General features: G+C 42.8%; 1 protein-coding gene across 3 annotated transcripts in view; it reads right to left on the bottom strand.

Moving 5' to 3' along the window:
* Positions 1–20,402, bottom strand: part of SH3PXD2A (SH3 and PX domains 2A) — a 378,650-nt gene extending 358,248 nt beyond the window's left edge. For all 3 annotated transcript variants that reach the window (XM_060241731.1, XM_060241733.1, XM_060241732.1), the window contains exon 1: positions 19,599–20,402. In XM_060241731.1, the coding sequence (XP_060097714.1) occupies positions 19,599–19,670 (72 nt within the window). In that variant the 5' untranslated portion in view covers positions 19,671–20,402. The remainder of the gene's footprint in view (positions 1–19,598) is intronic.
* Between the last annotated feature and the right edge of the window lie 208 nt (positions 20,403–20,610).

Here is a 20,610-nt window from a genome sequence, read left to right as displayed (position 1 = left end):
TCCAGTCCTGGATGATGCATTGTCTTGAGCTTCATTATCAATTGCAATTCAGCAGTCTCTCTTTCTAATCTCCCTTTGAAATTCCTTTGTAAGAGCACTGCCACTCTTAGGTCAGCAACTGAATGTTGTAGTTTTTAATGTGAGACTTATAGTCCATTTATTTTTTACATCCTCCTGGGCTGAATCCTCCTGGATGGAATTGAGACCCAGATTTCCTGTCTCATTACCAACACTGGTATATCTGCATCTACTACCTCTCTGCATATCACACCTAATCTAAGCAAGGCTGCTATTGTCATTCTCCTATTGCTGCCATTCAACCTCTGAAAGCTTCTTTATAAAGTTTATATCTCTGGTACTTCATGTTACATTTTATGGCATGGATGGCCAAGCCCAACTAAGTGACATTTATGTCAGATCCAGCCCTCATAACAAATGAGTTTGATACCTCTGCCCAATGGAGATCGGTTCCAGGGTATATAGGAGAATTGATCTGTGGGTATCTGGGGCGCGGGGGGGGGCTGTTTTTTGAAGTAGAGGCACCAAACACTATGCCCCCCCCCCCAAATATTTAATTTAAAAAGTTTTTTTTTTTCTTCACACTTAAGGAAGATCCTGAGTTTGCAGAGACCATGTACATTGGTGCTTGGTTGTATGGAAGAGGAGGAGGAGGAGGAGAAGAAGAAGAACAGCAACAACTGGATTTATACCCAACCCTTCACTCAGAGTCTCAGAGCAGCTTATGATCTCTTTCCCTTCCTCTCCCCACAACAGACACCCTGTGAGGTAGGCGAAGCTGAAAGAGTTCTGAGAGAACTGTGACTGAACTAGGTCACCCAGCTGGCTGCATGTGGAGGAGTGGGGAATGAAACCCAGTTCTCAAGATTAAGAGTCTGCTGCTCTTAACCACTATACCAAACTGGCTCATAGGAGCCAGCCAGTCTACTATTTGACAGCATGATAATAAACAAAGACATTCCTAATTATTTTATTATATGTTTAATAATGGGATAGGTGCACACATCAACATATATGACTTACTTTGGCTGTTTTAACTAGTATACAGCTGAACTGCTGTCATTAAAAGAGCCAGTATGAAAGTTCAATCTGTAGTTGCACATTTGTGAAGGTCCCATGAACATAGGCAAGTGATATACTTGGCCCTTGGCCGTACCAACCTGATTCAGAATTGGAAGCGTGTCTTGTGAGAGCACATATGAGAAGAGGAGCTCCCTAAGGTAACCTGAACACCTGAACCAAGTCCATTTACAGCTCTGAGGTTAAAGTCAATACCTTGAATTATGTTGGGAAATCAGGCCATTCTTTCAACAAAGGGTTTGGTATGCTTCTGCTGACTCAGAGTTAGTGCAATCTGGGAGCACGCCTCACTGAACAGACCTCAGTAGAATTATGAGCAGTCCTGATAGGATGGTACTGTGTGACTGATAGATACTGATACATTTTGAACCAAGGGAAGTTTTTCAAGTCTTCAAGTAGTCCCACATAGATGGTGTCACAGCAGCCCAGTTTGGAAGTATAGAGTCTATTACGACTTACTGTGGCTTCATTCAGGAGTGGAAAGCAAAACTCTTCTGCCAAGTCATTAAAATCAACAATAATTCGGCATGTTTCCACATCACTCAACATCCTGTAACTGATTTTACCAGTTCCAGATATTTCAGAGGATGTGGTTAGCAAAATATTATACTGAATTGCTTCATAAAGACAATGCTAAGGCTTCATAATAAAGTATGAATAGCTTGAGATTACAAACCAGAACTATAAGGTTCAAATCATAACTCCTGCCTCCATCACATCCCACAAAATAAAATTACCTTTTGATAGTGGGGCGGGGGTGGGGGGGTGGAGAGAACTGCTGACAACCGGATGTGTTACCACAAGCCTTTCCAGGTACAATAATGTCAGAGTGAAAGGGATATTCAAATTGAGGAGGCAGCTGGAAGTGACGGGGCAAAGGTTACTTCCTAAATGTGTGTCAGATTTTCTGTGAAGTACAGCTCCTAGTGATTCAGCAGGACTAATATTGGTAAGAGCCCTGTGGCGCAGTGTTAAAGCTGCAGTGCTGCAGTCCTAAGCTCTGCTCACAACCTGAGTTCAATCCCTAACAGTAGCTGGGTTTAGGTAGCCAGCTCGAGGTTGACTTAGCCTTCCATCCTTCCGAGGTCGGTAAAATGAGTATCCAGCTTGCTGGGGGGGAAGTGTAGATGACTGGGGAAGGCAATGGCAAACCACCCCGTAAAAAGTCTGCCGTGAAAACATTGTGAAAGCAACAACACCCCAGAGTCAGAAATGACTGGTGCTTGCACAGGGGACCTTTCCTTTCCAATATTAGTAAAAGGCAGCCAAGTGACACCTCTAAAGGCATTTGGCAAGGCAACATTTCTACCTACCCCACTATGGCTCCATCCCATTCCATCATTACAGATGCAATTGATTCTCTTGCCTTTTCATTATTCCCACCCCCCACCCCCAAAAAATGAATACAGAAAGATGCAGGAACCACACATACTCCCTTAAACTGTGTTGCCTTGAGGAAAGATAGGCTAAAAATGAAAGCTGTTCTTTCAGTTGTTTTATGTGTACATTACATAGATATCTATACCTCTGCTTTTTTCCCCAATGGGGACCCCAAACAGCTTACAAACATAATTGTCCACTTCTCCATTTTATCCTCACAACGACACTGTGAGACAGGTTAGACTTAGAGACAGTTTATGACCCAACGTCATTCATATATGAAAGACATATCCAGTGACCTTCCAAGCAGTGCAGGGATTCAAACCTGGCCCTCCCAGATCCTAGGCTATACCCAGAGCCTAACCACTATACCATGCACAGGGTTGCCAACCTACAGGTGGTAGATGGAGTACTCCCAGTATTCCAAGTGATCTCCAGACAACAGAGATAGTTCACATGGAGAAAATGGCCACTTTGGGAGGTAGATTCTATGGTAATATACTAAACTGAAGTCTTTCCCTCCCCAAATCCCATCCTCCTCAGGCTTTACCCCCAAATTCTCCAGGTATTTTCCAACCCAGAGCTGGCAACCCTAACCATGCAACACTTCCTCCTCATCGACCCTGTCCAAATCTCTGATATTGGAAATCCTAGCAAATTTAGCTGAAGAACACAACCAGATGGCTCAATTAATGTATGTCCAGAACCTGTTCAAAGAGCTGATCAAAAATTTTATTTCACACCAATAAATTTGTCTAGGTTGAGGGGGTACTTTTTGTCTGGCAGTCCCCACACATTTAGAGATCATCCTGACAGCAAGAATGACAGAGGTGACATGAGAAAGTCCTTTAGCTGACGTCTTTGCTGACTTGCCAGTGACATCAAACTAATGGAGGATCTCCAGCACAGTCTGGCCCTTCCCCAGTGATAACAGCTCTTAATCTCTTGGCTTGTCAGAAAATCTTGTGACTGACTTTTTCACAGCCGTGTTTCCAGCTGTTAAGATTTCCTGGCTTGTAACAAAGCAGAAGCCTGGCTCAGAAGTCAGCTCAGCTCTAGATGTTGTCAGAAGAAGGCTGCTCACACAGGGTCATCAGTTTGCATTCCCAGGGTAGTTCTAAACAGTGCCCAAATTTTACACTAACGGCTGTTTTCTTTATTTATAGTCATGGAAAAGCCCAACGAAACCTCCTGGGAAAGTTCTGGAACTGCCAAAGGAAAACTAAACGTTGAACTGAAACACCTTGAACAGAACTGGAGAGGTCTTAGGGATGTTTTTGTTGGGTTTCTGATGCAATTTCACTTCCTGTTGCCATGAGTTAATTAAGTGTTTGTATATGCATGCTGATGTTTAGCCAGTGAGTAGGTAGAGCCAATGAGAATGTTTGCATGTACTTCCCGCCAAGGCTAGGTGTCAATATGCATAGTGACCAACGAGGGAGAGCCCTAATAGGCTAATCCATATATTTGGGTGGTGGTCTAAGGGAAACCATTTGGTCAGTTTTATTGCCCTTTGTGTTAAGTCCTTAGATCTCCATGCAGTTGAAGTTAGGACTTGAGAGAGTCGAGATGTAGCCTAGAAGCTAGACAGGATATTAAATCCTTCTTTGTTTTCTAGAAATCCCAGTCATACCTTTTCCTCATTAGTAAAGTAAACTACTTTTATTCTTAAGCTAAACCATGTGCCTGGCTGTTAGTCGTGGTTCTCTCCACATTACTCTGCTAATCGTATATTTAAACCCCAACAACAGGTTATGGGCCACAGAAAGCTTCACAGCTGCGAGCAAAAAGCCAAGGTGGTAATTAGCTAAGAGAGAGGCATAGAGAAGTGCTCAGGTCAATTATCCGGGAATTTGCATCTGAAGAAACTCCTTCCCATCGCTTGCAGTCGCCGGCTGACTACTTGGGAACAACAGGAACAGATTCTCTTTGATGTCCCCTTGGAGGCACAGACCCAGAAGACCCAGAGAGAGGCAATCGCCTGCTGGTTCTGGGACAGCATCTTCGCCTGCAACTCGTGAGGAAAACATGACGTTGCAATCGTCTGAACAGGTTGTATGCAATATGGAAAATTCCCCCAAGTTAAGCATCCCTAAGTTGAGAAGGGATAACTTCCTTTTATGGAAAATGGGAATTGAGTGTGCTCTTGGAGTTCAACGGATAAGATATGTGTTGGACTTTGATATACCAGATGATATGTCCCAAGAGGAGAGGCAAAAGTTTGATGCAGATGAACTTAAAGCTAAGCTGCTGATTCTAAGTTCAGTCTCATCTCAGGAAACGGCCATTGTGGTTAATTGTGATCACATAAAGGAGATTTGGAATAACCTTAATTTGAAATATGGCCAGCGCACGTTTCTCCAATGGAAGTACTTGCGCAAATGCCTGTACTCCCTCAGTCTTGCCCCAGGGGGTGATATCTCAGCTCACCTCGACAACATCCTGGCCCTTGTCACCGAATTAAGATCAGCTGGAGCTACAGTATCTACCGAAGAGCTTCAAGCTGTGATTGTCTCATTGTTTCCTGAAAGTTATGAGAGCATTCTAGCCCCTGTTGAATCTAGAAAAGAGACTGATATCGATTTTACAATTGCATATTTAAGAGACTTAAGTGTTAAACGCAAATTCTCTAGATTGTCAAGTCAAATGCAAGCATTGGCTGTAAAGGAAGAAAAAGGGAAGCAAAACCACAGAGTCTGTTATAAATGTTTGAAACCAGGCTACATAGTGAGGTTCTTTGACTCGAAGCAGAACAGCCCTAAACGCAAGAGCCCCAGCTCCTCAGACAAAGGAGAAAGAGCCGTGTCCCAGCAGGGGGCTGCTAACTCACAAACAAAGGCAATGCCTCATGGTGAAGTCTCTTACATGCTGAGGTCTGGTGATGTAGATGCCAAGAAAGCTTTTATGCTTGACTCTGGGTCTAGTAGGCATAGATGTAGATTTTGCCAATGGTTGGTTTGTTTGGATGAAAGCCAGCGGAAAACTTTGAAACTTGCTAATGAGGATACTTTACAGACAGACGGAGTAGGATCTGTGAAGATCTCAGTTTACTCAAAGGCTGGAGAGCTAACTGATGTATTGTTGAAGGATTGTGTTTACTCTGAGCAAGCAGATCAGAATTTAATCTCTGTAATGAAATTGACAGATCAAGGAAATGTGTTTTTGATTAAAGATAAACAATGCACCATTGCCCATCCAGAAAGTGATGTGCTTTTTGAAGCAGTGAGATTTGATGGTGCTTACTATCTGGACCCTGTAGAAATGGGTCATGCCTATCAGGCAACAGCAAGTTTGTATTCTCATAAGGAATGCCTTTATGCCTGCCATAAAGGGCTTGGACACAGGAATGTGAGATCTGTTAAGAAGTTGCTGAATACATGTGAAGTTTGCAGGATGTGACCAAGAGTTGCAAGCTTGTAATGTATGTGTAAAGGGGAAAGGCACAGCGCCACCCTATGGCAAGAGAAAGCCAGTGCACAATGAGAAGTCTCTAGAGATTGTAAAAAGCGATGTGATGGATCCAAAGACTCTGTTATCTAAAGAATGCAATGTTGTGCATATTGATGAGAGCAGAATACCCCTGATATCTGAGCCCACAGTGCAGAAAGATCAGGAAACTGATGCAGGAATGTCCCTCACTGAAATGGTTGATTGGCTGACTGCCAGTAGCACCGACCCTCAAGGTAGGCCAGAAAGCACCCCAGAAGCAGAAGGAGAGGCAGATCAAGCTGGACCAGAAGGGGAGACAGGCAGTACTGTGAGGCAAACTCAGAGGAGCAATAAGGGAGTACCACCTGCCAGATATGGACTTTGTAATGTTCTGCAAACTGCAGAAGAATCCTCAGACAATGAAGAAATCCCAAGGGAACTGATTGTAAAGTATGCCACTCTCAGAACCCTACTGAGTATAGCAGCACAGAAAGGAATGCATGTGCAGCACCATGAGATTGAAAAGGCAAACCTCAAGGAAAACTTACCTGATAAAGGACTGAATGAAGTGCTAACTGCTTTTCTACAGAAGCAAGGGTTCCAGCAAGGGAAAATAGAACCCAGCCTGTTCTTCAAACTGAAGAATGATAAATGCCAGTATGTACTGATGTCAACTGATGGACTGTTGTTATGTTGTCAATGTGAATCTGATGTGCAAGAGATAGTTGACAAGCTGAGTGCAGAAGTGGAAGTAAAACGTTTTGGGACTTTGAACCACTATCTTGGAATACAGATAGAAAGAACAGAGAATGGAGGTTTTTTTCTGAGTCAAAGAACCAAAATCCTGAATCTTGCTAAGGCACTGAGCCTAGAAGATATCAAGAGAGCAAGTTTCCCACTTGACCCATCTTATCTCAAGCTGGAAGATGGAGTGCCTCTCAAGGACAATCGTCTGTACAAAGAAACTATTGGGAAACTACTGTATCTAGCTCAACTTGCCCGACCTGACATAAGTGCAGCTGTTGGAATCTTGAGCAGAAAGACAAGCTCACCTAATCGCCATGATTGGAATGCAGTGAAGAGACTTGTTAAGTATCTTATTGGGACAGCTGATCTGAAACTGAAGATTACAGCTAATGACAACCCAAGATTGATTGGATACATGGACACAGATTGGGCCGAAGACACTACTGAGCGCAAATCAGTAAGTGGGCATCTGTTTTTCTACGGAAGCAACCTGATCTACTGGACAAGTCGCAAGCAGAGTATAGTAGCTATGTCCACAATGGAAGCTGAGTTTGATTCTGCAGCAGGTGCCTGCAATGCGCTTGAATGGATCATACACCTGCTGAGAGACTTTGGAATAGAAGAGCCTATTCCAGTAACCCTGTTTGAAGATAACACACCTTGCCTAAGTTTGATCAAGAGTGAAAGTGTCAAAGGCAAGACCAAGCACATTTCTGTGTGATACCATAAGGTGAGGGTGTTACAGCAACAAGGAATGATTGAAGTAAAGTTTTGTCCTTCGGAAGAAATGATTGCTGACATCCTGACCAAGCCGTTCACCAAGAAGAAGTTTGACCACCTGAGAGAGAAGCTGAAACCTCATGACTTCAGTTCATGAACTTGAGAAGGGGATTGTTGGGTTTCTGATGCAATTTCACTTCCTGTTGCCATGAGTTAATTAAGTGTTTGTATATGCATGCTGATGTTTAGCCAGTGAGTAGGTAAAGCCAATGAGAATGTTTGCATGTACTTCCCGCCAAGGCTAGGTGTCAATATGCATAGTGACCATTGAGGGAGAGCCCTAATAGGCTAATCCATATATTTGGGTGGTGGTCTAAGGGAAACCATTTGGTCAGTTTTATTGCCCTTTGTGTTAAGTCCTTAGATCTCCATGCAGTTGAAGTTAGGACTTGAGAGAGTCGAGATGTAGCCTAGAAGCTAGACAGGATATTAAATCCTTCTTTGTTTTCTAGAAATCCCAGTCATACCTTTTCCTCATTAGTAAAGTAAACTACTTTTATTCTTAAACTAAACCGTGTGCCTGGCTGTTATTCGTGGTTCTCTCCACGTTACTCTGCTAATCGTATATCTAAACCCCAAGAGTTTTAGCCTGCACAATTAGGAAGCATGTGTTGATGATAGCAAAGATGCAAGCAGACTAGAGTAGCTAACCTCCAGGTGGGATTTGGAGACATCCCAGAATTATAGCTGATCTTCAGATGACAGAGATTAGTTCCTTTAGAGAAATGGCTGCTTTGGAGGGTGGACACTATGACATTATACCCTGCTGAGCTCCCTCCCCTCCCAAATCTCCAGGAATTTCCCAAACCAGATGTGGCAACCCTCCAGAGACTTGCAACATGATCTGAAGCACATCTGTCTGAAAAACTGTCTTGTACATTTAAGGGAAGAGCCCACAGTTTCTACAGCTGCTATAGTTAGGAGGTTTCTCTTTTTTATTTTCTACCATATGAATCACCCCATGCATTAGTATCAGAATCATGTGCTGCCAAGTGTACCAAGTGTAAGGTGGATAGACTTGAGAGACTGGGCCTATTTACTTATTTTGCAGGATTTGTAGTCCACCTTTCTCAAGAAGACTTGAATATTTTGTTTTCATGTGGTGGTACCCTGTTTGTAAGAGTCCCTGTTAGTATAAGCTTTGTACCTTTGTTGTTCAGTTTGGGTTAAAAATTATTATCCCAGATTTTTAATTATGAATATAAGTGTTTCTTTCTCAATCTGGAATAAACGCTCTCTGGAATAAAACTCTCTTACGCACCTTCTTAAATGCAGAAAGTGAAAAGTGCCCTGCACACCCATTCTGGTATGCCATTTCAATGGACTGGAACCACTCTCAGCATAGAAAACATCCGTGACCTCACTGTTGCTTTACAGAGTGCTACAGCGGGGCAGGGCACCATACGGAGAAGGAGAAGGTTTTCTGAAGAACCTAGCTGGCTCTTAGGTGCATGAAATGTGGTTCAGTAAGTAAGGGCTCTAGGCTGTGGAAGGCTTTAAAGGAAATAACCAACACTGTGAATTGAGCCTGGAAGCTAATACATAATTAGAGCAGTTAATGCCACACTGGATTTACATGTTCCAAGCAGCTGAGTCCAGGCAAGAATATTACCTTACTGCAGCATTTTGTACCAATTTTGTACCTTTTAAGGCAGCCCCAAATAGAGCATATTACAGCAGTTCAATCTGCTTGTCTGTCTGTTAGTCTGTCAGTACCTTTATTGGCATAAATTAAAATCAAATGAAACCAGTATTTAAATATACAGAATACAATCAAAACCCAATAATTTCTCCAGACCTTTATATTCCCTGATTCTCTGATAAAAATAGCAATCAGAAGAAACCTCACTACTGAGAAGGTAATATGGGAACACTGATCTAATACAAGGAGTGAAACAAGCCTCACATCTGGGAGGCTATGCCATCCAATCTGGTTGGTTTATTGGTATACTATTGTGCTTTGTCTCCAGATAATTATTATACACCAGTAGTATTTAAGGAAATTCCTGCACTGTGCAGGGGGTTGGACTTGATGATGCTGAAGGTCCCTTCCAAAGATTCTATGATTCTATGAAATAAACATTAAGTAAATAAATATGTTTAACCCTATCCATACTGGTTGTGCTTGAAAGTTGGTCTGTGTTTTCGACAAGTTTTCTATAAATCAAGTATTCCTACATTTAACCATTTTGGCTTAATCTGTGCATAATCTGTGCATTCAAGTTCATTGGATAACTTGTTTTACAGACTTTTATCTTTCTGGTAACTCTTTCTAGTAATAATACCATGACATTTCTATATTTCAATCTAGAGATAAGTACTCCTGAAAAAAAATTCTGGCTTATTATAACTATTGTTTAACATCTAAACTAAACATTTACTCTAACCAGAGTGCAACTAGAAATGCAGGATTTTATTATTGCCATTCCACCTAATCATTTTCCCTGTTTCAAAAAGAAAACAATATAACAAGACTGATTCCACTTTCTTATCCTAAACACTGCAAAAGTGACTTTTATATTTGCAAGTTCAATACTTACACTCATTTTATAAATGTTGCTGTTAGATATGTACCACACATCAAAATTGCTGAAATAAATTTTTAAACAAATATTCTCTCAAAATATGCTGAGCTTTTTTTTTTTTGGGGGGGGGGGGGAAATCCACTGAAAAATCAGATCTCTACAGCTAAAGACAGCACACTGAACATGTTTGGCATCAGCTTGACAGAGACTTTTATTTCAAGATCTTTGCTCTCACATCGTGTTCCTACACTCTCATTCTAATAATTAGATCATCTAATTAATCATCATGGCAGCCATATGGGAGAGGGACCTAGAAAGCTTACTTAGACAAATGGGGATCACATCAGCCCAGAATTCTGACAGTATTTTGCCATCACTGTAGGCCATCACTCCAGGATACTACAGTAATTGCCAGCCTGCAGGTCATTTTTTCCAATAGTCTAGCCTTTCTCTCTTCCTTTCCTTGAACCCAGCTCAGAACTTGCAAAGTAGTACAAAGTAGTAGTTAGGGTATTGCAAGCAAGATAAACGACCTTCCCCTCTGTTAATTTCTCTCCCTCTGTTCCACACGTTTCTCAATCATTTTTGTCTCCCTTCACCTAATTTTTCCTCCCCCCATTTTCACTTCTTGGTCTTAAGACCTCTGTCACAGGCTGGGTGCCGGCCTGAGCAAAGTCCAAGTCCAGTCCACGGTCAAGCCAAAAGTTCAAACAAAAGCCAAATCAAAAAGTCAAGTCAGAATGCAGAAAGAGAGGTCATCTAGAGCTGGAAGTCAGGAAACCAAAGAGTCTAAGCGAGAGTGCAAGAGCCTAGGTGGATGAGCATTGTACCAAAGTAACTTGTTGCTTCCACTGAGAGCCCAACCCTGAGCAGGGAACTAAATGGTGATGCTCTTATAACGGGGAAGCTCCTGCTAATACTCAGGGCTCAGCAACCGCCTTCCCTGTAGGTGTGCATCCCTCTGCCAGGCTGCTAAAGCATGACGTAGATATTCCCTCAATCATGCTACCTGCAGGGGTGAATCAACTGCTTGCTGCTGTGCCTCCTCCTCTGCTGCCGGGTCAGGTGCGGGGATTGCTGATGGCAAGCTGTCAACCTCAGAAGCACCAGCTATGGGCTCAGATGTCAGCTCATCCTCGTCACCCATGACACTCTCATCCCTATCCTGGTGACAGAATGTATTTAAGAGTAGTATAGTTGCAAACCTTTGTTAATATTATGAACAGAAGGCACTGGGTTTGCTGGGCTTCCAAACCCCACATCCCTTGCTTGGACTATGATTCTGTGCTTGACATCAACTGTCATTGCCACAATGGCACTGGTTTTGCTGGGCACTGTACATTGCACTGGTTTTCCTGGACATCCACCGCCCCCCCTTGCTTAGGCTATGATTCTGTGCTTGATATCAGCTGGCACTGACATAATGGCAATGGGTTTGCTGGACACTGGACACTGCAATAGCTCTGCTGGGCTTCCAACCCCCCTCCCCCCGTTTGGACTGTGATTCTGTGCTTGATATCACCTAGCATTGCCACAATGGCACTGGGTTTGTTGGACACAGTACACTGTGCTGGTTCTGCTGGCCTTTCAACCCCCCACTTGCTTAGGCTGTGATTCTATGCTCAATCCTGTTGATCTGGCATTGCCACAATAGCACTGGGTTCTGCTGGGCACTCTGTGACTGCACAGGTACTGCTGGGTACTCTGTACTTTGCACTGGTTCTTCTGAGCTTGCAAAAATGCTTCCCCTTCACTTTCTGCTGAAGATTCTGTGGTTTTTCTTGAGTTCTTTGGAAACAAAGGAGGATGGGGGCACCTTCTATGGAGGGTAATGTGTTTCCTAGCATCCAGTCTGGTGAAGCTTGCATTAGAAACTGAAGATGGGTGAAGGGCATTTTTTGCAAGCTCAGCTGAACCAGTGCAATGTACACAGAGCAATGTTAATTAGTAGAAGTTTGTACACAGGAAGACTCCTAGCTTTCAAAAATGCCTAGCAGCTATTTGGGATGGTCAGCTCTTGGGCTTCAAAATGGAGAACAGAAGCTGTAATGTGGCCTCATTTAGAATACTATGTACATTTCTGGTCACCGTATCTTAAAAAGGATCTTCCAGTGCTGGAAAAAGTACAGAAGAGGGCAACCAAGATGATTAAGGGATAAGGAAACCTTTCCTATGAGAAAAGACTTTTCAGTCTAGAAAAGATGACTAAGAGAGACATAATAAAAATTCATGAAATTATGCATGGGGTGAAGAAAGTGGACAGAGAGCTTTTTCTCCCTCTCCCATACTGCTAGAACTCCAGAGCACCCAATGACATAGATACGCAGTAGGTTCATGACCAACAAAGTACTTTTTTACTCTAATTAACATTTGGGATGCATTAATGGCAACTAATTTGGTGGGTTTTAAAGGGAATTAGCCAAAATTATGGAGGATTAGTCCATCCTCAGCTATTAACCACAATGAGTAAATGGAACTTCCATGTTCAGAGGCAGTAACCTACTTAATACCAGTGGAGGGAGGACAATGGTAGGGCTTTCAAGGGTATCTGGCTAGCTAGGATGCTGGACTACAAGGTCCATTGCTCTGATCCAACATAACTGGTTTTATCTTCATGTGAACCACTCTGGGATGGATCACAGATTCCAGAAATAGCAGTTCCAGCCCTGATCTGGATGGGGTGAATATCAGCTTCATTTCAACTTTTCACTTAAAGTATTAAAGTTAAAAAAAAAAATAAAGGCAGTGCTACTTGTCAAAAAGTATGTTCTTTCTCTAAATTTTTTCTACGAACATATCATCCTGCAGATTTCAGATTTACTCAGAACTTCTAAAAAAAGATAATTCCTTTTCAAAAACAACAACAGTAACAGCAACTTTAAACTCTGCTCTGGGAAATTACTTCATGACTGCCGTAAAGGTCAGCCAATCAGCACTTTGCACAGGCAATTTTTAGCGGAAATAGACTCAGAAATAATGAATTCATCAGTTGCTATTTAGATTAGTTCTCAATGGTAAATTCACAGCACAATCTTCCACTGGCAAGTTTACTAACAAGAAATTAGGGTTGCCAGACCCCATGTAGGCCCTGGAGTTCTCCCACAACTACAACTGTTCTCCAGAGTACAGAGATCAATTTCCGTGGAGGAAATGGCAGCTTTGGAGTGTGGACATTATGTCATTGCTTTCCTGCTGAGCTCCTGCCCTTCCTTAAACTCCCCAGGCTTCTCACACTTCCCCTGGCTCTGCCCCCAAATCTCCAGAAACTTTTCAACCAGAACTAGTGGCAACCATACTGAGAGTATGGAGTTGGTTTTAATTGAGAAAGTATTACTCCATTCTAAAAAGGCAGTTTCAGTGCCTATGTGGATGTGTTTGATTTTGGAGATAGGGGTATAGCATGGGAATACAATTCCTGATTTGCCTAGGACCCATTCCAGGCATCTCAAGTGAAAAGTATCTCAGCTAGCAAGGCTACACCTCTGACTGAGAGCCCGGAGAACTGCTGCTTACAATTGACAATATTGGCCAAAATGGGCCAATAGTCACTCACTATTAGGCAGCTTTATGCGTTCATATATTCACACAATACACATAGTTGAAGCCTGAGGCAAAAAACAAGATGTCAGCTTTACCGGCACACATCAAAGCACTTTGTTAGATGCATTAACACAGAATTGTGAACTGCCTTCTAGCACCCCTGCTTTGTGAACTGTTTCCTTTTTTCTATGGACACATGGTTGTGAAGAGGAAACGACATAAATGGCTGCTGACAAAGAAGCAGACTATAGATGGTGTAAAAGCCAGCTGTTTCCTGTTAAGAAGGCCTATACATCAGAGTACTAAATATCATTAGTTAAACCCTGTTTGAGAATTACCTAATTGGAAATGGATTTTAGATGGCAAATGATATCATCGAAGGTTGGTTACATAAGTTTGCTTCCTTTGGTTCCAGTGGCTGTTAAAACAGAGGGTAGCTCTAGAATGCACTTAGATGGAACAAAAGCAGACAGCACAGGCCCCTTTTGTGGGATTTATTCTGAGAGATTTGCCTTACTTCTGAACTATCTCCGCCACATGTTTAGAGATGTGAGGGTATCCAAATTTTTCTTCTACTTTGCTTTCTAGGAACATACTTTTATTAACTGTTTACTTGTTAAAACCATTTTTAGCCTACCATTTCATCCAAAATCTAATGTGATATAAAACTAAATAGTACATAGTAATATACCATACTCTGAAATAAAAACAGACCACAGTTACAGAAATAAAGCCAGCATGATAAAAGCACTTTCACATTTCTTGTAAGCAGTTTGGCTATATATATATATATATATAGAAAAGGTTCTATATATATATATATATATATATATATATATATATATATATAGAACAAGAAAAGGTTAAAAAGTGATTTGTGGAGTAGGAAAAAATTCCCTTTCATATGTGTGAAAGCACAAGTCACTTTTTTTTTTGCCTTTTCTTGTTCTGGTTGCTACTGTGACCTTTCCTTTTGGATTAATGTATATATAGGTCAAAGGCCCTCCCGAAAAGGATAATCTTTTAGAAGGCAGTAAGGTGCTGGCAAGAAAACAGAAAGGAAATTATCCCTTTCTGCAATACAGGCACTGTGTGGCTGAGCCGAGACAAAATGTTAAACCATAATTAAACTACGGTTGGCGTGATCAAACACAGACCACTCCACTAACAACAATTTCTGTTGTTGTTGTGGTTCAGTCGCACAGTCAAGTCCGACTCTTTGCTACTCCATGGACAAAGTCACGCCAGGCCTCCAGTCTTCCACCATCCTCCAAAGTCTGCTCAAATTCGTGTTTGTTACATCAGTAACACTGTCCAGCCATCTCATCTTTTGCCGTCCCCTTCTTCTTTTGCCTTCTGTCTTTCCTAGCATCAGGATCTTCTCCAGGGAGTGCTCCCTTCTCATTTGGTAGCCAAAGTATTTGAGCTTCAGCTTCAGCATCTGATCTTCCAGGGAACAGTCTGGGTTGATTTCTCTTAGGACTGTTTCTAAAGAAGGTCAAACCAGAATCTGAAACCATAGTTTGAAGTTCGTTTATTAATCACAGTTCATCTTTTTAATCACAGTTCATCTTTAAGGTTCTTCAAGATATACTGATGTAAACATCCTGGCTCAATCCTGGCTTGTTCCTCTGTGTAAAACAGGATATCAGCTAGATCTCTGCAGGTCAAGTAGAGGAAATTGTGATGGTGATGAAACCCGCCTTTGTCAAGAGAGGCATACCAGAATCTGAATGATTATCTGCAAGCCAGCTCCTGGTTTCACAAACAAAGTACAGTTAACATGAGCCATGGTTTTCACATTATGGTTCTTCAAAGGAGTATAACAATCACCACTCTGGTGAGCTGACATGAACAAACAGTACAGCAGTCTGCACTTCTCTTTAAAGGCACTCCATACACTGGCTCCCTCTTCTCTGTAGCAACCTCTTAGTTCAACTTCACATTGACCATATTTATAACCAAGCTTCCCCACCCATTGATTAATGTGGCATACAAAATGCTGTATTTACCCAAAGGAAGACTAGTTTTTTTCCATGTGTTTGGTCAAGAAAAAGAGGGTTATCCTACATTTCAAGTCACAAGTATGTACAGTAATAAAAATGTTTTGTGTATAACATTTTTAGGGGGCTCTTCTTGCATTCAAAGTTTCTTCCTTTCAAGAAATACAGTAAAAAAGAAGAAAAAATGACCTGGTAACATGTACAAGGCAGGGGAAACTGTTCATATGACTTTATGAGACACCCCTCCCCACCAATTTTGTTTCCAGTCTATTTGTTACTCAGGCCCTATTCTTCAAAGCACCTTATTTGTTTATACACTATAGATGTATGTGGCTCTTAGCAGCATAGTTTTAAAAAACTTGCCACAAAGAGACTACAATGTAAACTTTGACAGAGGAGAGAGAAAAGAGAGGAATGGGAGAGGTGAGAGATGAACTGGAACAAGTGTAGATACACACACTTTGGTATGTTCTGGTCAGGGATGTCTCCTGTATCTCCTGGAACCATGAAACTTAGCATATACCCATATTTTTGTGGGTGCTGTTGAATCACACTCACAAATATTTGAGCATGCTGCTCCCTATATGCATCCTCCTCCTCCTCCCATTCTCCAAACATCTGAGAGAAAGTGAGAGATAAGAGCTAGCAGTCATCATGCTGAAAATAACCCCATTGCAATGCTGACCTTGGGTGGAAAAACTGCTACAGACTGTTCTCTCCCCCCCCACCCTCTGCCACAAAGGCAAGATTGAGTTTTGCACATTGAAGCAGTGAGACATTTAAAACCAAACTGAACAAAGCACATGAAAAAAGCCTAAAGGGAATCATATCACAATGACAGCTGGATTCACTTAGCCAGTGCTAATGTACAGAAGTGGGAGAAAGATACAAGAAAATGTATTTGGCCTGAGGCTGTGGATGGGTTTTGATCAATCCTTCTCAGTGTGAATTTTGAAGATCACATTAAAATGCTGCACATGAAAGCACTCCAGAAGGAGGCCAGGCAGCCAATGCAGACTTGATAGATCAACCTGGTAGGAATAATGGAAATCAAATGGCACACTTCAGGGAACTTGAGCAGGAAGAAGAGGATCAGAAACCCAAATCATGTTGTAACAGTGTACACTAATTGATGTTGAAGTATGAAACATTTTTCAACATACTAGTATCACAGGGGTACTACATTATTGGCATGAGTCTAAGGAATCTGCATGACCATTAAATCAGAATCTTCCCACAGAACTTGGAGATGTGTAGCTTTCATTTTGCTAATGCAGCAAGCTTCTAGTTCCCATGGTTACAGACAATTAATATAACAGATGGATTAAATTCCCATAGTCTCTCTGCTCCAGAATTCTGTTGTCCCCAAAGAGTTCTGATCTTTTTTCACCTAGTCCTTGGGAAAAAAAGACAAACAGATCTTCCTTACACAGATTACTAGGGTAATCAGCAATAGCTTGCCACATGCTTTAAGAATGCTCACTGCATCCCAGTTGTGCAGAGCTGATAGCTGTATGGCTTTTGGTTCATACAGCCTGTATGAACCAAAAGCCTTGCAGCTATCAGCATTTGTATATATAGCAAGATATTCAGGGCTTGGTCCACTCCTACACAGAGTTCTTCCATCTAAGCCCCTTTGGTTTAGACTGAAATATATAGGATTGCGCTGTTAAATTATTCAGCGCAGCAATTTTGTTTGAGCATCACTGCAGCCCACACAGAAGAAAAATCACCTGCAATGTGCATATGCTATGGCAAATAAATAAATGGCTGTATGGTAGATTACTGAAGCCCTCTGTTCTTTATCATGTACTTCAGTATTTCTGCCCTCTAAAGTTGAGGTTACATCTTGGACAAAAAAGTACAGCATTCTGGGCTGCTTTTCAACCTGCTATGATAGCTGCAGCTTTAAGCCTCAGAACAATGATAACTTATCCTGTGACTCTGGCATTCTTGGGAGCATCTGTAGAAGCCTTCCTCATGTTTTGTTGGCAAACATATGTGAGTACAAGATCAAGTTCACACATTAGCCTAGTTAATTTGGCAAATCAAATTTGTGGAAACCAACGTACTTGAAAGGTATATGTACAAGAAGCAAACCCAAGATGTGGGAAAGACAACAGGACCCGTGCTCAGTTCTGCACTGAGATGCCCAGTCTGTGAACTGGCACTTGTGAGGGTCACAGCTGGTACAAAAGTCTCTGTTCCTATTTCACCCATCTCAAAGGAGTGTATGATGTTTTTCTAAGGATGTTTTTCTAGAAGTAAGTATCACTGAATAGACTTGAATAGGATTCTGAGTAGACCTGCTTAGGTCCACTCTTTGTCTCCTTGACTATTTCAGATCAGTTCAGCTTAAAGCATAACAAGATACAAGGCTGAAACTCACAGAATTAACACAATTCCCAGCTACCTGACTGGAAACTCACAGAATTAACACAATTCCCAGCTACCTGACTGAGGCAGGAAGCTTTGAAATCTGATTCCAAATGGGCAACCTCTCTCCTCTCTTGAGATCAAACACAGTTATATGAGAAATAATGCATTCTTTGTGGGCATCTGAACTACCTTCCACAGATTCCTGCAAGAAGGCATAATTGCTGTTATGGCACAGAAGATTCACCTTCACTGACAAGTCAGTCTCATGTCAACAGAGGTGTCCTCTTGCAGGTGCCCACAGTATCTGAAGTGAGGTTGGTTAGGAGCTTTCAACCACTGCCCTCCCCCTGGAAATGACAGTGGTACCATCCTTACAAACCTTTCATACTAATTCACAGTCGTTGCTATTCTGGAATACCTATAAATTGAACTGATGGAGATGGTGCCTCTCATTTAGTGTATCTGATGTTTTTAGAGGTAAACACTTCAAATAATGTTTGTTTTAAAGTTGATTTGGGATTGTAAATGTTTGGTTTTATTGTTAGCTGCATTAGCTAAGTAGAGCACTAAAGCAATCAATCAGTAATACCAATTACTGTCTCATTCCTCATTGGGCCCACAGTGACCTGTGTTCCTGTCATGTCAGTGCTGGTGTCCTGGCCTGCTCCCCACAGGAACCCAGCAAGCATTGCACATTGGCTGAGCTGGCTCAGCTAAAGAGAAGCACTGAAGGTTCGTGTAGGGTCATTGCCCAGAATCATTGATGAGTGAGTCAACTACCAACCAGAGGTATACAAAACAACCAATCCATCTACAACAATGGCAAGGTCCTTAAAGAAATATTCCAGTGTCCTACAGAAAGAGAAACTTGATTTGTAAGGCTCAAGAAGTTGTTCAGGAAACATTCTACTGATTCTGGTGAAGCAAAGAGAAATACGCATCCTAGAGTGCCATGAGAGAAGAACAGAAGAAACTTAACTGCATACATGCCAGATGTGCCTGCAGGCTAAAAGAATACATTGACCAAACAAACCCAGATGGTCCAAATAAAACAAGATACGCCTCATACACATCTTGTCACGACTGATGGGAAAGGCAAAAGATGACTGAGAAAATATTCTTATGTAGGAACAAACTGATCACTGCCATTGTAAACACAGAGAGTGTACTTAAAGATCATCTAGTCCAGCCTCCCAACCAAACATGTCACCCAATCCCCTGCACACTATCAACCCAGTGCTAGAGGGAAAGCATTATTCAGCACAGCTTTCTATGTGAACCTATATAATTATCAGAAGAGGTCTGTTCAACACCCAGCTTTTGTGCTTTTAAGAGAGTAAAGGGAAGTGTCTTGTCCTCACTTGACACGCAACCCAGATGAATTTCAGCTGCCCAGAGCACATATTCTGTTACTCAGACCTGTACACTAGAGAGGTGATTCCACAGTGTCAGCATGCTTGCAAAAAGCCCTTCCCCGCTGACCTTTTTGCCTGGCTATAAAGGTGTTCCCTGAGGGGAAGTACAGTACACCTTCCGGAAACCCTATCCCACCTGCCTCACTTTCTAAGTTATTTCTCACACATTATGACGTTGAAGTCATAAATCCCACAGCTCCTGGTAAAACGCGTCCAGAATTACACCCGCTGCTAGGTCAGGCAGCATTGCACAAACGCACAGCTGACCACCGTGCGGGCCTTAGTCCACCTTCTGTACTCACATAATGCTTGGAGGGATTTCGCCTTTTTTCCACGTCTACCACATTTGCATCCAGCACGCCGTAGGACAGCATCTTCGTCCCCAGGAAAGCCAGGAAACGCAAACAGAGTCCAGATGTATCCTTCTATTATGATGAGTGTGCTTATTTTTTCAGGATGGCTCCTTAGCACTCAAGGAGGATTTCCTAGGAAGCTGCTCTCCACCCTCCCCCTTTTCGCTCCCTGCACCAGAAAACAATCAGAAGTTTCCAAATCTTTAGAGAAGAGACGTTTTTCTTTTTCAGTTGAATTATGCGGGGAAATACACAAATAGCCAAGAGTGGTCACATGCGCGCGCGCACATGCACACGCCTGCTCCTTCTTTTCAGTGGCAAGGAGGGAAGAGGTGCCGTCCGTCCCTTCCCTAAGATCCTAACTCTTTTATTCAGGTGCAATACGACTCCGCTGATTCAGGGCGCATCTATGCTGTGAGTGGAGGGGGACTCTCTATCCCAGCTTTGGGAGCGGGCGGACCACCTTCTGCAACTGCAAAGTCCCTGCTCGGCTCTCTTGTGCCGCGTCTCCCTTCTGTTTGATTCCTTCGTGGAGGCGCCGCTCTGTTGTTATCTTCGGCCCCAGCTCCTTGCCTAACCCTGGGCAGATCTTTGGCAAAGCTCCCTGATGCAGCTGCTACTTCTGCAGCCGCCCCCGGGGAAGGAAGGAGGGGAAGGCGGGCGGACGAGCGAGCTGGCTTGGGCAGAGAGAGGCGTGCGCGCGGCTCCTTTCCCCAGCCTCTCCTTTCGCCTCCTGCCGCCGTGATCTTCGCTCGGCCCTGAACAAGGCAAAGGGAGCGGGAGGAGGGGCGGGCGGGAGGCAGGGGGGCTGGGCTGGCGCGGCTGCTGGCCGAGGAGGGCGGGGAGGGGGCCTTCGTCTTATCCGGCCAGGAGATCAGAAATGGGAGTGGGCGATCACCTCTCCACACCCAAGCCCCCAGGGGGCGCTGGGCAGGGGAGGAGGCGGCCCGCGGCGGCTCCT

This window comes from Heteronotia binoei, chromosome 6, assembly GCF_032191835.1.
Source record: "Heteronotia binoei isolate CCM8104 ecotype False Entrance Well chromosome 6, APGP_CSIRO_Hbin_v1, whole genome shotgun sequence".
Lineage (NCBI taxonomy): Eukaryota > Metazoa > Chordata > Lepidosauria > Squamata > Gekkonidae > Heteronotia > Heteronotia binoei.
This window is presented reverse-complemented; position numbering and strand designations above follow the sequence as displayed.